The 19,408-nt window shown below is 36.8% G+C and overlaps 1 protein-coding gene across 1 annotated transcript in view; it reads right to left on the bottom strand.

Annotated features, from left to right (window-relative positions):
• The window catches only part of scn8aa (sodium channel, voltage gated, type VIII, alpha subunit a), a 53,874-nt gene that overhangs the window by 15,798 nt on the left and 18,668 nt on the right, over positions 1-19,408 (bottom strand). The window contains exons 6-19 of the mRNA XM_067372125.1: positions 18,782-19,006; positions 18,354-18,417; positions 17,521-17,662; positions 15,513-15,719; positions 14,998-15,285; positions 13,504-13,776; positions 11,327-11,462; positions 11,000-11,238; positions 9,758-9,931; positions 8,803-9,159; positions 7,742-8,212; positions 7,123-7,240; positions 6,861-7,015; positions 3,531-3,704 (exon numbers count right to left, since the gene is read on the bottom strand). Of these exons, the coding sequence (XP_067228226.1) occupies positions 3,531-3,704; positions 6,861-7,015; positions 7,123-7,240; positions 7,742-8,212; positions 8,803-9,159; positions 9,758-9,931; positions 11,000-11,238; positions 11,327-11,462; positions 13,504-13,776; positions 14,998-15,285; positions 15,513-15,719; positions 17,521-17,662; positions 18,354-18,417; positions 18,782-19,006 (3,023 nt within the window). The remainder of the gene's footprint in view (positions 1-3,530; positions 3,705-6,860; positions 7,016-7,122; positions 7,241-7,741; positions 8,213-8,802; positions 9,160-9,757; positions 9,932-10,999; positions 11,239-11,326; positions 11,463-13,503; positions 13,777-14,997; positions 15,286-15,512; positions 15,720-17,520; positions 17,663-18,353; positions 18,418-18,781; positions 19,007-19,408) is intronic.

Here is a 19,408-nt window from a genome sequence, read left to right as displayed (position 1 = left end):
CCCGAGCTGGCCCGCTTTGGACCAATGTATTCGGCGGGCCGAAAAACCCGGGCCGTTGGCCCCGAGGAAGCCCCGATGAGGCACGATCAAGCCCCGGAAGTGACAGTGGAAACGCGACTGGCCCTGGCCCTGGCCCTTTTTCATTGATACTTGAAAAAAAATATATAGACTGACCTACTGACCCTTTTTTTTTTTTTTACTGTTACTGCAAACCAAAATATTTTTAAGGATGGCCTAATAGAAGTTGTCTAAATATTAAAAAAAACTTTACATATATCTTCTGTGGAAGTCTAAGGACCAAAAAATGTTCATACAATCATTGCATTCGGTTATGCGTTTCTCTGGCAACACTATCAACTTCCAAAGTGAATCAGCAGTCAGTTGGTACAAAACTGAGCTCTGTAAGTTGTTTACGTTCATTATTATTGTAAAATGATGTGCTTTGAGATATGAGGTAATTTAACGGAGTCTCTCGTGACACTTCGCAGAATCTGCTCTGGCGCTCATGTGTTTTGAAGGAGGCGTGGCTTTGAAGAGCGCTCTGAAGGGAGGGTGGGATGTTTCCAAAATTGCCTACACTAACTTTAAGTGAACAAACATGTGGAAAGCATGTCAGTTTTGGATTTGTGCATTATTGTGGCCTGGTTTCACAGACAGGGCTTAGATTAAGTCAGGATTAGACCTTAGTTCAATTAGGACAGTTAAGAAGTTTGTTTAAACGTGCTTTACAAAAATGCATTACTGGTGTGCATCTTGAGACAAAACAATGGGAGTGACATATTCTAAGATATGTCAGTGCAAGTTACTGTACTTTCAGTTAAAACAGCTGAAACATGCATTTTATTCTGGGACTAGGCTTAAGCCTTGTCTGTGAAACCGGGGGTGTAAGTCTTAAATTGACACCTAATTTGCCCGCTGCTGTCTGAGTCGTTAATGTTACACAGCAACAACAGGGAAAAAACACTGTTTATACGTATATGCATCTTAATGTTGTATTTATTTGTACTGTTGTCATTTGTTTCTTTGTTCTTATTTTAGTCCTGGGTGTTTACTTGATTGTTATATTAGGCATTTTTTGTGGTTTTCTTATAAGATTTTGGTCATATTGCCCACACTGATCATGTTATTAAAGCTAGATAGTACACTGTTAGACTAACCTACCTAGCTTATAACCAAACAATTTTGGAAAAATTATATTATTATGGATAGAATGGAATGGAATGGAATGCAGCATCAGCTATAATTTAGGGACCAGGCTGTGTGTATAAATAAGTATGCAAATAAATTAATTTTATATTTAATTCTTTGTTAATGACTAAATTTCTCTTTATATAGTGCTAAACAACAGATCTTTTCTATGCTTCTGGAAAGATTTCAGGTGGACAAAAACGGCAAATGGAATTTCACTTCTGATCACATTTAAGGACATATAATATAAAAAACACCAGATAGACTGTGTTTGCATCTAAAAATATCCACAGCAGCTCATTAAACAGTATTACAGTAGGTGTACGAGTTCTGCTAAAACTTGGTTAGTTCAGGAACAAGGTCAGAACACACATACAATCAATTTGTATCTTGACATCGTCACTGCAATTGTAACATGTCCTCCACATATCATGAGAAAAGCACATCCACATCACATTCCTCTGAATCCCTTAGTATGGAGTCCAAGTGTGAGCATTTTAGTCACTTAAATTGCTTAAAATGTTTCCATCAAATACTTTGATTCATAATTTAGATCTACATTAACATCAGCCATTTGTTATATAAAATATCCTGTGTTTATGGAATAACTGATTCCACTCATAACTAATATCAGACTCTAAAATGCATGTTACACTTGGTGAGTCTCCCACAATAAGGGCAGGGCAGAAAATGAAACCAGTCAGAGGCCACACATATCTTATTGTTCACACAATATAGACATCATACACATATGTACTAGAATTAAAAACAAGGTTCATTTAGAATGTGAATTGCTTGAATATCATAGATCAATAATCTTTGTTATTGATAGACTGATTCTGGCTAGTTGTTTCCATTCCAACACTTAAATCATACAAGGATGGATATGGCATCTGTCATTTTACAAAAGGAACTCACTATTGATTGCATACAAAAGGGGAAAAGGAAAAGTACAATTATTTGCACAATAATGGTGATTTTTAAAGCCAGTTTATCATTCTTGATGGCAGATATTCAAGCATCTCAGGGTCACGCAGAAATCTAGCATTTTTGCATGGCTATGCATGGGTGATAGATCTTAAAGAGGTGATGTAATCTTAAGAAATAACACGATTTAGACACAAATAATATATATTACATAATCAGTTATATTCAAGATAAGCACACCATTTTTCTTCTAGCTTCACCCCTGCATAACACCACACAGCTTCACTCTTCATATAAAAGATCATATTTGACTCTTCTCAAAACATTCACATCTTGTTGAAAAATTAACCATCCTGTTTTTTTTGTTTACCATGTAAGACATCTGCATAGAAACAAGACAGTGGGCAGATATTTGTCATTTGTCTTTTCATCTCCCCTGCAACACCTTTTTAAACTGACAGCTCAAAGAAAGTACTGCACCAGTGTTCAGCTATTTTTAAGCCATCTTTTAAATTTACCTTGCTGTGACTGGCAAATGTTATTGTCAGATCTATGAATATGCAGAGTTCATACTGTTTGAAATGCCAAAGAATTTATTTTATCAGTTTAAACAAAGCTCCTAAAGTCCCTTTAAGACAAGTCACTCGATGACCATCTAGGTAACGCCCACTGTAGCTAATTTTGATGTAGGTAAAAGACATACAGCTCCTATCTACTTGAATGGGAAAAGACAGAAAATGTCCAAAGCTGTTTGTCAAAACTGACATTTTAAAATAGCAAATAAAATCTGACAATTTAATTGTTCATAAAAACTAAAATCATGTAAGCCAAAATCACGTTAAGCAAATTTATAATTAAATAAGTATTTTTCAGGTTGGTTCAGTTAATGTGCATGTGTTGTAGAGAAAAAGAACACTAACATAAAGCAATTGGCTTTTTTAACTGAAAGGTGATACTTTCATTCCTGCTTTTCTTTGCTAATATGCTGAAATAACAATTTTCATAGTATGAGAATCACACAACTCATCCATCAAAGTCTTTAATCGTTAACTTCTACTAGCAGTCAACACTTTCTAAACTAGGTCCGCTTAACACAAAGTGATAACAAATCTCTCCTATGTAAAAAAGCAACAACAAAAAATCCCTTACATGCTTTTATTGTCCAAAGCAGCCATATGGTGTGTCACGTCACATGTCGTGGCCCCACCCCACAGTGATGCCTCAACAAAATCTTGCTCAACAGAACTTTACAGTAGAAATTAATATCTTTGGCACTGCATTTTTCTGTTCAGATGTGACTCAATTGAACACTAGGTTTTGCTTTTGGCAGGATAGAACCCATCAACAAGATGCGCATGTCAAGGACATTTATTAAACAGACAACAAACATAGCACGATTGAAGTAGTAGACTTACGTCAACAATGAAGAAGTCCAGCCAGCACCAAGCGTTGGTGAAGTACTTGACAAAACCGTAGGCTACCCACTTTAACAACATCTCCAATATGAAGATGTAGGTAAAGACCTTGTCAGCATATTCCAGAATGACACGAATAGTCTTCCTCTGTTCAATGTACACATCCTCAAAAGCCTGCAGCACACAACATATGGATGCATTATTAATACCACAAGTACTATCAGCTGCTCACAATACCTCTCAGTGGATTTCATTTCAAATGAAAAACTAAAATATAATGCCTTTAAAATAATATAAATAATATGTATTATTATTATTATTATTATTATTATGCACAAGAATTTCTGGGAAAACAACTGAACAGAAGGCTACTTCTGTGCAATAATTCAGTTAAAAACATAGGTTAGAGTCAGCTTTCAAAATAAACTGTATAAGGTAAGGTTGTTGATTCTATTATATTCCTTTTTTGGCAACATTAGCAGTGCTAAAGACAGGAACATTTCCAGTGCCAGAAATAGATCCAATTGAATGAATAGTACAGTCCATTAATCACATCACCCAGCTCTGGCGCCAGGTCTCTACAATGAGACAATTCCTGCTTGAACTACACATTATACATATCTCACCTGGACATTAATACAATGGTCAGAGAGAAATAATCCAAACAGAATCCATTTTTCATTTTGTTGTCAAGTACAAGAACATTTTTTTTTTTTTTTTAATATTATAGACCATATAATAATTAAATCCCAACTACAGTAAATCATGCAATATTTTGCCACACACACACTGCAAAGTTTCAGGATAAACAACTGCATTTAAATGTGGAAGTGAATCCCTTTAATTATCGTTCCACGTGTGTACGGAACATGACTCACTCCCGCAATGATTGACACTGTCGTAACCATAGCAACGTTTTTGGGATTGTTGTTTGGTCTTGGCTCATAAAGCAATCAGGGTTATGTGTGTTATTTAAGTGAGCAGGTTGCAATATTTTAGTCTTGTTTTCAGTATAAAGCATTTAGATTTATTTTGGTTTATTATGGGCTTGTTCTAGCTTGCTGTTTTTTTATTTAGCAAGAGTCAAGACTCATACCTATTTCCCTGTGATTTTCTTGCACTGTGAATACAGAAAAGAGACACATCTCTGATGAGCATTTAAATACATCAACTATTTGTTCAGTTTGGTTCCATACACACTAATTTTTGTTAATGCGGTTGTCAATACCTGCACTTTTCGGGAGTTAATTTGAATGTAGAATTGACTAACTTAATTAACTGTCACACTGTAATTTAGTGAACTATGTGTGTAGAGAACAGGATTAAGCACTAAAAGGTGAACTGACAACCAATGTTCCCTCTAAGATGCGCGTGTGCGCAGCCGTGCAGAAAGAATAACTGCAGCGCAGAGAACAGACATGAAAATCATGTGTGGGGAAATCCATTTGATTGTAGTAGTTCAAATGAGAAATAATTTAAGTGCTCTGGACAACCGCAATAGAGTTATTGTCGCTATAGAGTTAGAACCGGTGAATGCGGTTTACAGGTTTCATATAAGAGAAAGATTGAGCGCGTGTGAGCGGGCTGGCCCTGAGCCAAAACAGTCACGGTAAGAATACTGTAATGTTTGCGGACTAAATACCTCAACACGAGAGGCAACGCGAAATGAAAAGAAATGTGAAATAAAACGTCATGTTTTAATGAAAAGTGGCGGAAATAACGGATGATGGGCACAGAATGCTAACAAAACTCTGAGACATTTACAATCACACACCCACCACAGGTGTAGCTTGCAATCTCAAAATACATCAGTGATATACCTCAGTTTAAATAGATTTGTGTGTGTGGTGGTGCTGTGGGTTTCAGGGATGTTTAGATAACTATAAAAGAGTTAACGTTCACTTTTCTTAAAAATATTTAGCTATCAGATCTGTTTAAATGTTTCAATTTGTTTTCACTTTATAATATATTAAAACAAATGGAAGCACTTAAACTGATATAATACTGTATATCAGTTTAAATACTTAAATATTATATTATATTATAATGTAAGCCTAATAAAAAAATGATCTCACAAGGGGATTGTTTAGGGCTCCTTGTCATGAAAAATCTTGAAACCTCCTGGTATATAAAATCTGCGAAATTTATAAGCAATAAACATGTAATTTTGATGGTTTAACACTGTTTGTTGCTAATAATTGACTGTACAATCACACATTATGGTTGTTCCAAGCCATCATTTTAACTGCTCATATTATATTATTATAAAAAATTTAACTGTCCTGCAGGAGGACAGAAATTATTTTTTAATAGAATTTCTTGGTAAAGACTGGTACAGTTAATACAGCAATGTGAAAAAATCTCAAGTAACCTAAAATGTGCTTAATTTAGTGACTGAACTGCTTGTTTTCAAACATATTATTTAATATATCACTACATAGATAAAACAGAAACGGCACATTTAAGTTAAAAGTTACAGTTGCATGATAAAACCATTTTGTGTGTGTGTGTTTACGTTGATTGTACAGGTCTAATATAAAGTATGTTTTTGCTCAGGTGGCCAAAAAGTTTGGCTCAGCGAGAAAAAAAATTAGAGGGAACATTGCTGACAACTAGGCTTGCTGCGACAGTAGGTGTTACCAATGTTACATGGTGCTCAGCAGCACACCCATTTCATCACTTGCCTACCCGTTTTGATTTTTTTATAGTAATAAAAATCATTTAGTTCAGTTAGAGAACAGACACAACAATTAAAAACTAAACACGTCTGCTCAATTCAGTGTGAGACGAACAAGAGTGGCAGCACAGATCAGCAGCAGGAGGAATGGCGGAAGATTTGGTTTTAAAAGCAAAAAAAAGCAAAGAGTTTATATTCGTTTCTTATTTATTTGATTCCACAGTGTTTGCTGATTTTCAGTTGTTTTTATTTAAACTATTTGAAAGTTATTATTTATTACAGCCATCTTAAACTTCTTTTTATTAATACAAGTTCTATGTTTAATATAAACGAGTTTGTCATTGTACTTTTTAGTTGTTGTGTTTTTCGTTAAGAATAACAGTGAACCCACCATTCAAGCAATTGCTGCCCCCAAATTGCCACTAATTTGTGCACTGGCATTCATAAGCGATTAAAAAGTGAGGTGGAAAGGAGGGAAAAACTCCCACCACCCCCAGTGATACCAGTACCAGGGAAATTTAAATTTAAAACTGAAATTTAGCTGCAGTGTGTACATGGCCTTTAAGAAGTATTTTTCTACTGAAGTAATTGATTATAGAACAAAATACTTGTGCACATCCTTATAAGAAAGTTGTGTTTGTGTACATTCTCACCAATGCTCCACTACTGAGGAGGATCATAAAGATGATGAGGGTTTCAAACCAGTTGTGCTCCACAATGAGATAGCAGGTCTTACGGAGCCACCACCAACTCTTTCCCCAGCCCTCCGTGATGGGCACATCACAACACTTGTATCGGGCCACACAAGCTGCAAAATGACACAAATTATACTTGTTCTCACAATCCTTTACAATTTCTATATTTCATATAAAAATTGCAAACTGAGAAGTAAAAAAAATGCATAAGCCAATTTACCTTCGGTCCAGCAAGCTTCTGGGTCAACATATTCCTCTACCGCCTCCACCACCACTGCTTCCTCTACCTCTGGTTTAATATCTATGGTGCTGCCCTCTGATGAGCTGATATCATCCAACTAATTGAGAAGAGAGAAATTTTTTTTTAAAAATCATTTTGTAATTGGTCTCTTGCAAAACCTTATGTCAATATTGGTCATGATGCTCAAACAAAGAGAGCAATCAATAACAAGAGTTTCGGGCAGGAGTATATGTTTGCTTGACCAATGCAAGTCAAGAAAAGTGTTTGTAAACCAGTTTGAAAAATGTTTGAAAATTGCTAGATACCTAGAAATGATACATTTAACTTTAAGAATGAAACGTCAATAATCTGTATTCATGTTTCACAATGTAGTTTTCTTAATGGCCTACTAACGTTTGAACATAATTTTGAAACAATATACCACACTTTACTGCATATATATCAATATCATGGACAGAAATTTGCAAATACCTCCATTTAGAATCACTGAGCATTTACTCCTGAGGCCAAATCAATAACCACAAGAATTACATTTCACCCGCTAGCATCTAGGTCAACGCCTGAAAGCATCACAGCATCAGCTCTTTTGCATACTCACTTCTTTGCTGCCCTCCGCCTCAGACTCGCTGCTGAAATCTTCAGTGTTGAGATTCTCAAAGTCAGACTCGCCCACAGCGATAGGCACACATACTGTCAGATTGGGGTTGTGGATGAAGGACATGTGGTCATCATCAATCATGTACTTGCCCACACTACTCCCGATACCACTGGTGGTTCCGTTGCCATTTTTCTGATAATCCAGGTCACGACTGATGTCCACGCCCGTGTGATTGGCGATGCAGTTTAGCTTTCGGTCGTACATGTCATCTAGTGGCTTGGCCTCATCTGTGACTTTCCTCCCGAGGATGATGTTGACCACTTCTCGCACTTTGATCTTCACCCAGGCAATTCCCTTCTTAATGCGGATAACTGCAATCTGCAGGTTGTTCATCTCACCGTCGTCATCGGGAGCTGCCAAGTTGTCTGCGCTGAATGAGCTCAGCAACAAGGCAAGGAACAGATTCAAGACCTGATTGGCATGAGAAAAAAAGTAATATAAGTTAGTCTCACACTGATATCTCAGTTCAAAACCTAGACAGCTGCCTTTAGAGACATTTTATAAATCATAAATGTATAGTGAAACATATCGATAAAATATTTAATATACTTAAATTTATTTCATATACATTTAATTTAAACACTGGTTAATATAAAACTGGTTTGTTATTTTATTTTTATAAACATTAATAAAATAATATTATAATATTAAATGGATTATATATATATATATATATATATATATATATATATATATATATATATATATACTGTATATAATACATATAACAAAATATATTCTTTTTCTTGTATATAATTTTATATATACATATATTTTATATATATATATATAAAAAAATACATATTTCATAATATACAGAATATATTAGCTAAGTAACACTAACATTTAAAAATCATTTATAAGGGTTATGAATTATGAAGACTGTTAGGATGCTGCCACACTAAGTTTTGGAACAGATTTTGTCTTATCGCCATATTTTCAGTACAACTCATCTTAGATTTCACAACAAAAAAGCATTTTCTGCATTGAAGCACACTTACCACCAAATTCCCTATGACCATGACCATCATGAAGACGATGAGACACATGGCCTGTCCAGCCACCTCCATACAGTCCCACATGGTCTCAATCCACTCTCCACATAACACCCGGAACACAATTAGGAAAGAGTGAAAGAAGTCATTCATGTGCCAGCGGGGAAGCACACAATCCTGAGAGATCTTACACACACAGTCCTTGTAGCTTTTCCCAAACAGTTGCATGCCCACAACGGCAAAGATGAAGACGATGATGGCCAACACCAGGGTCAAGTTCCCCAAAGCTCCTACTGAGTTACCAATGATCTTTATCAGCATGTTGAGGGTGGGCCATGACTTAGCCAGCTTAAACACTCTCAGCTGTTAAAAGTGACAAAAAGGAGGATTAAAATACCATGAACATTCAATATTACTCTTTGAATGTGTGCTGTTGAAAACAAAGAGCAAATTTACAGCACATATTCATTATGTCTTATTCACTATCCACGCACAATCCAGTTTAACCAGACGCTGAATGCATTGAACAAATGTTGCTCCGTATTTAAATTAAATAACTGTCATTCTTTTCAGTTCAAACACGCCTCCTTTCTATGTAAATTAGACTTATTATACTCACTATCTGCCTGATGCAATTAACGTTGTGCCATTACCGCCCACGGAAAGAAGGTGCTAAACAGAATTTTATTTAAGAGAGATGTGTGCTTACAATTTTTTTTATTGGGAATTGGAAGTAGTAATTCATCAAGTGATAATAGAATTATGAAAAAGTTATAACTGACATACTGTACATACAGACATACAGTATATAAGCTATATATATATATATTATTTTTTATTTTTTCCTACATCAGTAGTTGGTAGCAGCAGATCTGCAAACTGATTTTGTGACCTGATTCACATAATTACCAAGCATTACATTATTAATGCATTAAAATTCTGAAGCAATAAAAAGGTTTACCAATCGGAAGGATCTCAGCACAGAAAGACCTTCCACATCAGCCAAGCCCAACTCCATCAAACTCAAGCTCACAATGATGCCATCGAATATATTCCAGCCCTCCTGGAAGTAGTAGTATGGGTCCATTGCAACCAGTTTGGCAAACATTTCGGCAGTGAAGATACCAGTAAACACCTAGAAAGAAAAAAACTAACATTTAGATGGATAGCCAACAAAAAGACAGACTTATTTAATCCCATTTTGTTAATGGGCAGACTAATTTACAAAAACAATCTGATATCAACCAACCAAAAGGCACATACATACTCAGCTGTGACTTGCATTTTATCTATTACACACCAGCTCTTTCCTGACATTGCATGACACAAGCTGTGCCCAATCCTGGCCCACACATTCACAATAACTTCCTGACAAATCCCCAGTAGACTCTGTGACGTTTAAAGTGTCAAACAGATCATCCTGCTGTCATGGTTGAAGGGTACATTTAATCACCCTGCAGGCGGGTGATCTGGGGGAGGGTACAAGGTGGCCTTGACTCCAGGAGGCCTGCCGTGTGTCTGCACAGCTAGCGAACGTGACTCACACTGCCGCCTGCACAGCCACGACCTGCTCCATCCCAGAACGCCCCCTGCTACCATGACAACAGAGCATTCACAGGTGTACCGAACCAGTTTAAAACTTGCATCATTATATCACCATGTCAGCAGAGTTGAAATTTCATTGAGAAAGGCCTCACTATGAGAGGCATGCATATGATTTACTCCATGAGGCAGGTCACGTGACTTGGGAAATCATGATTTGCAGTCAGTCTACGGCACCACACTGACAGACAGAATTTATGAGCCCTAACATCACTTGGCTACATAATATGAAAAGCAATTTGGTTCAACGATTCATGAGCGGGAAAGATAATCTGCTCTTCTCTACCAGGTTCGAGCACCAGAGCTATGAAACCTCCACCATTTTAGATCTGCTCATTGATTAGGCTACATGAAATATTTATGCTGGCTCTGCACCACCACACTCAGCCAGTAGCTTAGCACTGTCTCTATGCCAGGCATAAAAATGGCTTTGAGTGTTCCAACAACGTCCCTACAGAGACTACAAAAATATAAGCTGTGGGGGAGGGGGACCGTTTCACCAAGCGATGAAAGAGCTCTTCATATTTTAATTCAAAGTCTCTTGAAAAAAAGGAAAGAAAAAAAAAAAGGACTTTCTAGAGGGGTTATGTAGAATCCTCACCAGGTTTCCGACACTTAGCACATGCTCAAATTGCTCCGTCATAGGGTAATGCTCCATGGCCATGAAGAGAGTATTCAGCACAATACAAATGGTGATAGCCAAGTCCACAAAAGGGTCCATCACAATCATGTTCACAATCTCCTTAATCCTCATCCAAACGGGGCCACACTCCCAGATAAGAAATATGTTGGCGAATTTGTACCAGCATGGTGGACACTTCCTCTGAGACTCTTCCAGTTCTGGAAGTAAAAAATACAATTATGGTACCATGATACCAGTGGATTTCCTTCTGTAAGACATTCCTTAGGTTACAAGATGTGGACATACCCTCAACCAATGTGTTGGTTAACGCACTCATCACGCTGTTGGCTCGTTCCTTGCGCCCAAACGATGTGTTAAGCTGCTCTATGGAAACCATTAGAGAGCCTGAGAGTTTCTTCTTGATTTCAAGATCAGTGGTTTGCTGTCAGGAGGAAAACAATGAGGTTAAATAGACCCATCACAACATTATAGTGCAGCTAGTTTAAGAAAGGTTGGTTAGGAAAAGAGTAACATTTTTGATCATTTACACATTTGGTCCAAAGGAACCATTTTCATTTGAATGCATTAAAGCGGAAACATGCTGGACTCTCACAGGAGAGAAGGTAGGGTGGAGATATATAGGTATTTGTCATTAGTTTCCGTACGATACATAAGCATGTGATTAACAAAATGCTCAAATATAGAACATCAGGAAGGATTTGCACTCATTTGGGCATTTGAAACAGTCTATTTGTTTTATAAACTGTGCTTAAAATATCCAGAATGCTGGAAAGGCTAGAATTAGTAACTTATTCAAGTTCATCATATTATAAATCAGCCATTGTCCTCCGCTCCCTTCCTCCCCTCATCTGAAGCCCCTGCATCTCCAGCTTTTAGGAGATCCAGTCAGCATGCATCTGCATGCATTCATACAAAGAAGTTTGAAGAGAGAAAAAGAATAAATATCATGATCCATTAACCTCATGCTGAAGATCTGAAGATATACCAGAGCTCTTAAAGATTCATAAAGCTAGCAGACTACCATGCTAACTACTGTACAATGCTTCCATTGTAATTAGGATGCAACAGTGCTGATCATTAGAAAAAACATGTATGAACTGTAATAAAGAAACACTATAGAAAAATTATATGCAACACAAAAAAGCAAAAGAAATTGTAGATGAAGAGAGAAAATGAAAAGAGAACTGAAGGCTGGAGGGTGAAAGTGGTGAAATTATTTCATGGTTAATTCACCTTTACATGAATATAAACCAAAATACAATTACAAAGGACATTGAGCTGACATGTACGAAAAAAAAGCATATTAAAAATGTAGAAAATGAAATGAAACTCATGTGTAATGAGATGATGCAATGAATACTAATTCCTCAAGAAATGAACATGACTGCAGAAATCCCACAAAATAACTACTAAAACATTTTTAAAAGAAATTCTATCGTCAACCTCTGAGATCCCCAAAACACAATATTTTCACGCGAAAGGAGTGGGGGGGTGCAAAAGTTTATTTTTTATGTTTACTTGCTTATTTAATTATTTACTTATCAAGATTTATCACGAGAAATGAGAATTGTCGAGTGACCGGTCCCCTGACAGACGCCTGCTTTCAAACGCTCATGGCCCCAAGCTTTCAAACACTTCCGTGTGCTTTGCGTTGATCATTGTAGCCAATCACAGACATATCTGTTCAGTGCGTGAACACAGTGGCCAATCAGAGGTGTTTACGAATTTGCTCAACAGCACTCAAAGCCTCACATTTTTAAAATTTCAGTACCGACTTGGTAATTTGACAACACTACTATAGATACCTGCTCATATAGACAGTTAATTCCTTACATGCAGAACGCACGTGCTAGTTTGCAGTCAGCTGGTCCTGACACACCAAGCCGACTTCAAAGAACTAGCGGCGATGAAAACCAATGGCGTTGTCGCCTCTCGTCGGCTGCCTCAGACGCAGCCGACGAGAGGCGACAACGCCATCGGTTTTCATCGCCGCTAGTTCTTTGAAGTCGGCTTGGTGTGTCCCAGGCTTTAAACATGAGTTCTATGTTGATAAATTAAACTACATGTACTACTGAAACCGATTTCTGGACATCATAAATGATCCCCCCCACACACACCCCTGTCTCACCCACTTTTTAAAACAAAGTAACGCCAATGAATGTATGAAACACCTGGATATTCGCATTCATACAGTGAGGTCAATCTATAGTTAGCAGCTTGTTCATTAATTTCAAACTGGCATAGAAGGGCAGCATATCACACAGGCTTTGAAAGCAGTCCTCAACTGAAAGCGAGCTCATTTTAGAGCAAAGTCAAAATAACCATTACACAAATGCATCAGAAAGAGCAAGAGCCAAACAGAGAAAGAGCCAAGGTTTAGAGATAGATGATGCCCATGCCTAGACTGATCTACTCTTAGACTTCCTTACGCTGTCATCAGTGGCTGCCTTATCTATTATCACCTCAGGCAGTAGGCGTCCGCCAGGCCCCGGCCCGATGAGAGAGACCACTCCATTGCAATCCACAGTGCTGTTGCGCTTGCCGTAGTAACCCGTGTAACTGCTGCGACGCTGCGGGCTTAAGAATGAATCACGCCTCTCGTCGTACTCCTCAACCGTGCTGTGCTCATCATCTGCAAACTCGTTCTCCGAGCCTCCGTCCTTACAGCGGCTGAAGATGCTGCTCTTACTGTTGCGTCTTGAAGGGAATGGTGAGCCTGGGATGCTGAGAAGAGACTAGAGACAGGAAAAACAGTGAAAACAGGGTGAAATGTTGACTTGGTAACACTTTATTAACAGTGTTCCCGTTACACATCTTAGATGTACTATAATAATAACAGCATAATTACAAACAAATAACCCTAAACCAAACACTAATTATATATCCAGAACATGTTGTTAATTAATAGTACTTATTTGTATAATTACACCGTAACAAGGGCACCTTAAAATAAAGTGTAACGGTTGACTTCTTTGGTTTTACACACTTGCTCTCAACAGTGGAATTAGGCACAGACATTTTTTCTTGCCTGAGTCCAACGTTTAAAGTCACACAAATTCATAATTTCAGATTTTTTTTATGAAGGAATTTATTACCAAAAATGTAATATTTTCTTCTGATTAAAAAAAGTAAATGACAAAGTAGTAACATAATTTGGACTTTTTAATTACAGTATGGCATGAAAGAAAAAAATCCCATTGCTTTTTTTTCTTTTAATTCTGCATTCATGAAGCTCAAAAATGAATGAACAGTAACAAATTAAGTTTTTGTAAGAATAAAATGACAAAGCAAATATTTTTCTTTAACGTATGATAAATCTTTATGTAATTATATTTTTATAAATTGTATTATTAATTGTCCATTTAATTTTGATGTTTTTTATATTAATTATGCATAATTTATACCATATATAAAATTATGGATGACGAGGATACATAAATGTAATAAACTTTATTAGTCTTAAATAAATAATAAGCTTATATAATATTTTGTTGGGTGTTTTCTTCACACACAAAAAAAAAAGATTTTTAAAGCAATAGTTCACCCAAAAATGAAAATTCTGTCATCATTTACTCACCCTCAAGTTGTTCCAAACCTGTATAAATTTCTTTGTTGTGTTGAACACAAAGGAAGCTATTTTGAAGATGGTTTGTAACCAGGCTGCTTTGGCGCACCATTGACTTCCATAGTAGAAAAAAAAAAACACTATGGAAATCAATGGTGCCCCAAAACTGTTCAGTGTCCCACATTCTTCAAAATATCTTCCTTTGTGTTCAGCACAATAAAGAAATATATACAGGTTTGGAAGATCCTGAGGGTGAGAAAATTATGACTGAATTTTCATTTTTGGGTGAACTATCCCTTTAAGACCCTATTTTGTACCCTATTCATAGAAAGTACCATTAACAATCCTCAAAACTATAAAACCATGAGGATAAACAGATTTCATTCTTTACCTGGTTCATTATAGAACTCCTACGCCCTAAACGGTTGTCAGGGAAACGGAATCTGCTCCTCCTGCTTCCATCATCCGATTCGGATTTGACAAACTTTTCACTGTCCCCTTTCTCCTTGTCCTGCTCTTTCTGCCGCCACTTCTTCTTGCGGTTGCGTCGTTCTTTGGCACTCTTGGAACTGAGTTTAGACATCTCAGATGAGCTGCAGGACAAGTTCCCACCTCCTTCACCATCATCCTCCACCGCGTCCTCAGACACCGTCCCCGCCGACGTTGCCATAGCATTAGCCTGCCGTCACAAAATGTATCAATCATTCACTGATCTAAATTATATTGACTCCATCATGGTTACAAAAATGTCCACAATTAAAAACCACACTTGATCACTAGTGAATAACGAAATGCAAAACAGCCATCCAATATACCGGGCAAATATTTTTGACAAGAATACATTTGAAATTGCACAAAGAGGACCCATATTATTAGCATTAAACAGTGACTGTAACAGTGCCTGACCTGCGCGTCCTCCTGCTGTTTCTTCAGCTGTTCCAGCATGGCTTTAAACTCCGCCTCCTTTCGCTCTGCCTCTTCCATAGTGGCCTGGTTCTGTTCCTCATATGCCATGGCCACCACAGCCAGGATCAGATTCACAAGGTAGAACGATCCAACGAAGATTACCAGCACAAAGAAAATCATGTAGGTCTTCCCTGCTGCTCTCAGGGTCTGTGGATGAGGGACAGATCGAGAGCATTCATAAATCACTATAGAAAATCATTTGTTTTCACACACACATACACACTGACAAATTTCTAAACACTCATAAACACAATATTCAGGGATTTTGTCTGTGCTATTTCACTTACATACATGTTGAAGAGAACTCTCTGGAAAAATTCAAATGTCAGTTCATTATTCTGAGCCTCAGAACATTTGACCTACTTGTGCATAGAATGCAAATACACATACATACACAAATACATTCATGCATACATACTATTAAACAGACAGACTTAAGGCAGCCACTGGCACCCTGAGATGCTGGTGCACAAACAGAAAGACAGATTGTTTGGAGTGAGAAAATTAAAAAGAGAACAACAGAAAGATAACCAGTAATTTCATGGTTTTTAACAATACGGTTGGTTTGCCTGACAAAATAATGAGAAAATACTAAGACTAACTTATGAGGAGTGACATTTCTTCTCCCCAGCTTTAAAAGAACTGCAATTACGTGTCTTCTAGAAACAAAATGTATTTAATTGCTGAATACGGGGTGTATAACATTCAGTTCATTGTGAGTATTAAAACTACTTGTTAAGAGACAATTATGTCATTTTATTCAATGTATTTAATTTAATACAAATTTCAAGTGACATAATATAACATAATATAATTCATTTGTATTTATAGTCGCCGTAAACCGGAGGTTGCAACTATATTGAATATTGAATGGCAGGGTTTTCACATGATTTTAGCGCACATCCTCTCAATCCCTTGCTCATAGCAGACTGATGGTTGGAGGGGAGTGGTTACGGATATTCAACCCAAGCCGTCAAACTGACATCATTAGAGAAGGAACGCCATTCCAGAGCGAAAGCAAATTTTCAGATTTTGATGAAAGCTTACTGTGACAAAAACATTTTTTGTCTGTGTATTAACTCACACGGATTAATTGTTCATCACAACTTTCTCTTTCTGACTAGACTGAAGGACAATAAGCAATGTAAAAAAGCTTTAAATATGTAATTTTTTTAATTAGTGAGGGGAAAGATTCTGAATGAAATAACATCAGCAACCTTACAGCCAAGCAAGGTAAGTTTATCACAGATTTTAGGGAAGCTGAGATGAAAGACAGGGTCAAGATACCTATGCTTGTACCTCCACGTAAGTGTACAGAATGAACTAGAGCTCAGGATATATTTAGCATTCTACTATTTAATCTTCTAGCTGCCCATTACTGCTCCTGATCCCAGAGGGTTCAGTGTGTTTGTGCACATCCTGAGAACGAGGGCTGTCTGCAGCAGCATAAATATTGTGGCTTATCCTAAACACTCCTCCATGCATGAATTAACAGTATAATTAACAAGGAATATTGAACTACTGTATATGCAAAACACTGTGACAAAATATCTGGGAAGATGGATTCAGAGAGGCCCAGATCCTCATGATTGCTAATCGCATATCATTTCCTGTTGTTTACAAATGTAGTATTAAGTATTAAAGGCATGAGAATAACTCAAGCACTGAGTTTATTTAATTTACATTTAATTCAAATAATTAAATTCAACTGACTGTTTAATTGTGTAAAGTTGCAACTGCAAATTTTTGCCATTTTAATTTAATTTACACAGAAACTACAATTTATTTATTTTTGTTCAAAGTAGATTCTTCTAGGAAGATAAAATATATAGTATTTGATTTAGAAAAGAATTTCATTTGGTTAGTACAAAATTAAGACTTCTGAGAAAAAAAGTCTTTAAATGGGGCTGAAAGTGATGAAAGAGGAAAAAAAAGACCACGCCCTTACCAGCTGGTACAAGTTCTCCCAAAAGTCCTGCGTCATGAGGCGGAAGAGAGCCAGGAAAGCCCAGCCAAAACTGTCAAAGCTGGTGTAGTCATAATTTGGATTGCGACCAGCCTTCATGCATGTGTAGCCTTCAGGACAGCGACTGCGAGGGGAAAAGTGCACACAACCCATAATGACTTGGCACCATTCTATGTACAACGTCAGTCAGAGAAGAATCTCAATGAATTACGTGTGCTATTCTTGATGTTATTTATACATATGAGTGCACAAAGGCATCTGCCTCCAACTGCAGCTCATTCATGTTTTGTTTTTAATAAAATAATAAGTTTGCAGTGTTAATTTTCACAGCAAAGAAAACATCTATTAGCCCACTTGTTATAAATAAACATGTTTTTTTAATTAATGATAAATTCTTTATAACAACTTGCATAACATTCTTCATTCTTTCAAGCAGACATATTTATTTGTATTGTGTATTTGTGATATTTACATTTTATGAGACATGCAGCAAGTGTATGCCAACCTATGTCCTGCACGTTAGATCAGCACGTCACAGTTCAAATGTGCACATCCATGCAGGACATAGGACTTCCCAAATCATCCCTCCCTAACATTTTCTTAGCATTTTTTTTTTCGTTGACGAAAATGTCAATAGATTTATCAAGTTTTTGTCACTCAAATTTTTTTTTAATTTAGTTATCGTCTCGTTTTCATCAGTGAATGTCTTTGATGAAAATTATGACAAAAATTATTCGTCAACCAAATTAACACTTCTATGTTGTATGATTTATAGTTTTAGAACCATGTTTTGAAGAAGAAAGCCAGACACTCACCCTGAATCAGAGCTGTTTCCACATAGAAGAGCATCCAACTGGTCTGGCAGGAAGTAGAAATTGGCTGATGACAAACAGAGATGAATAATGGGTTAACTCGACCACTTTGAACTTTTGATCAAGACATTAAAATTCTGGCCAATATTGATAAGTGCTGGCTGATATTAAAATGATATACTATTTTGAATTAATAAAAAAATTAAAACACTAAAAAACTAAAATCAATCATTTTAAATGCTAAAAGTGAATATAGGCATCACAACATTATATTCATTTTGTGATTTGCCAAAAATGACATTTAACAGTGTTGTTAAAGATTAACTTTGAGTGTTGGGTGATTGTTAAAGTAATCTAATATTGGCTGAAACCAATATACTGTGTATCCCTAACCATTTTTGTAATTTGTGTGTGACTAGATAGAAGCTCACTCTCATTCATGATGTACTCGTCCCAGTTGAATGCATGGCTGCCATTGCTATTGGGGTACATTTCTGTGATGTTGATGGGCCAGATGACACACTTGTGCCGCAGATTTCCCATGAAGAGCTGCAGACCAATGAGGGCAAAGACACTGAGGCAGAACACGGTGAGGATCATCACATCTGACAGCTTCTTCACCGACTGGATCAAAGCGCCAACAATGGTCTTCAGACCTATGAGATATCAAATATGTACACACATACACGCACAAATATGCACACAAACACACACACACACAAAGGCACAAACAGTTGCATGTGTGCTCAAATCCCAGAAGTGTATGAAAGGAGTCTCAAGGCATGATGTGAGGAATTCAATATTTTTTTTTAGATGTGAGGCCATGCTGATATTTTAGGTTTGAAGACACTCTGTCTTATATACATATAATGTTGTGGTTCTCAACTGGGGCAAGTATGTTCTAATTGCAAGGAACAATGTTACATTTTTAACCCTACAAAAAATTATGTAATAAATTTTTTAACTTATTGAAGACTTTATCCATAAGAATAAATGGCTAGAAAGCACAGACTATTGTGACAGAATTACAGTATTATATTTTATTTTGATACCCTAAC

Source organism: Chanodichthys erythropterus, chromosome 20 (assembly GCF_024489055.1).
Source record: "Chanodichthys erythropterus isolate Z2021 chromosome 20, ASM2448905v1, whole genome shotgun sequence".
Lineage (NCBI taxonomy): Eukaryota > Metazoa > Chordata > Actinopteri > Cypriniformes > Xenocyprididae > Chanodichthys > Chanodichthys erythropterus.
Note: the sequence above shows the minus strand (reverse complement) of the source record. Positions and strands in the feature narration are given on the sequence as shown.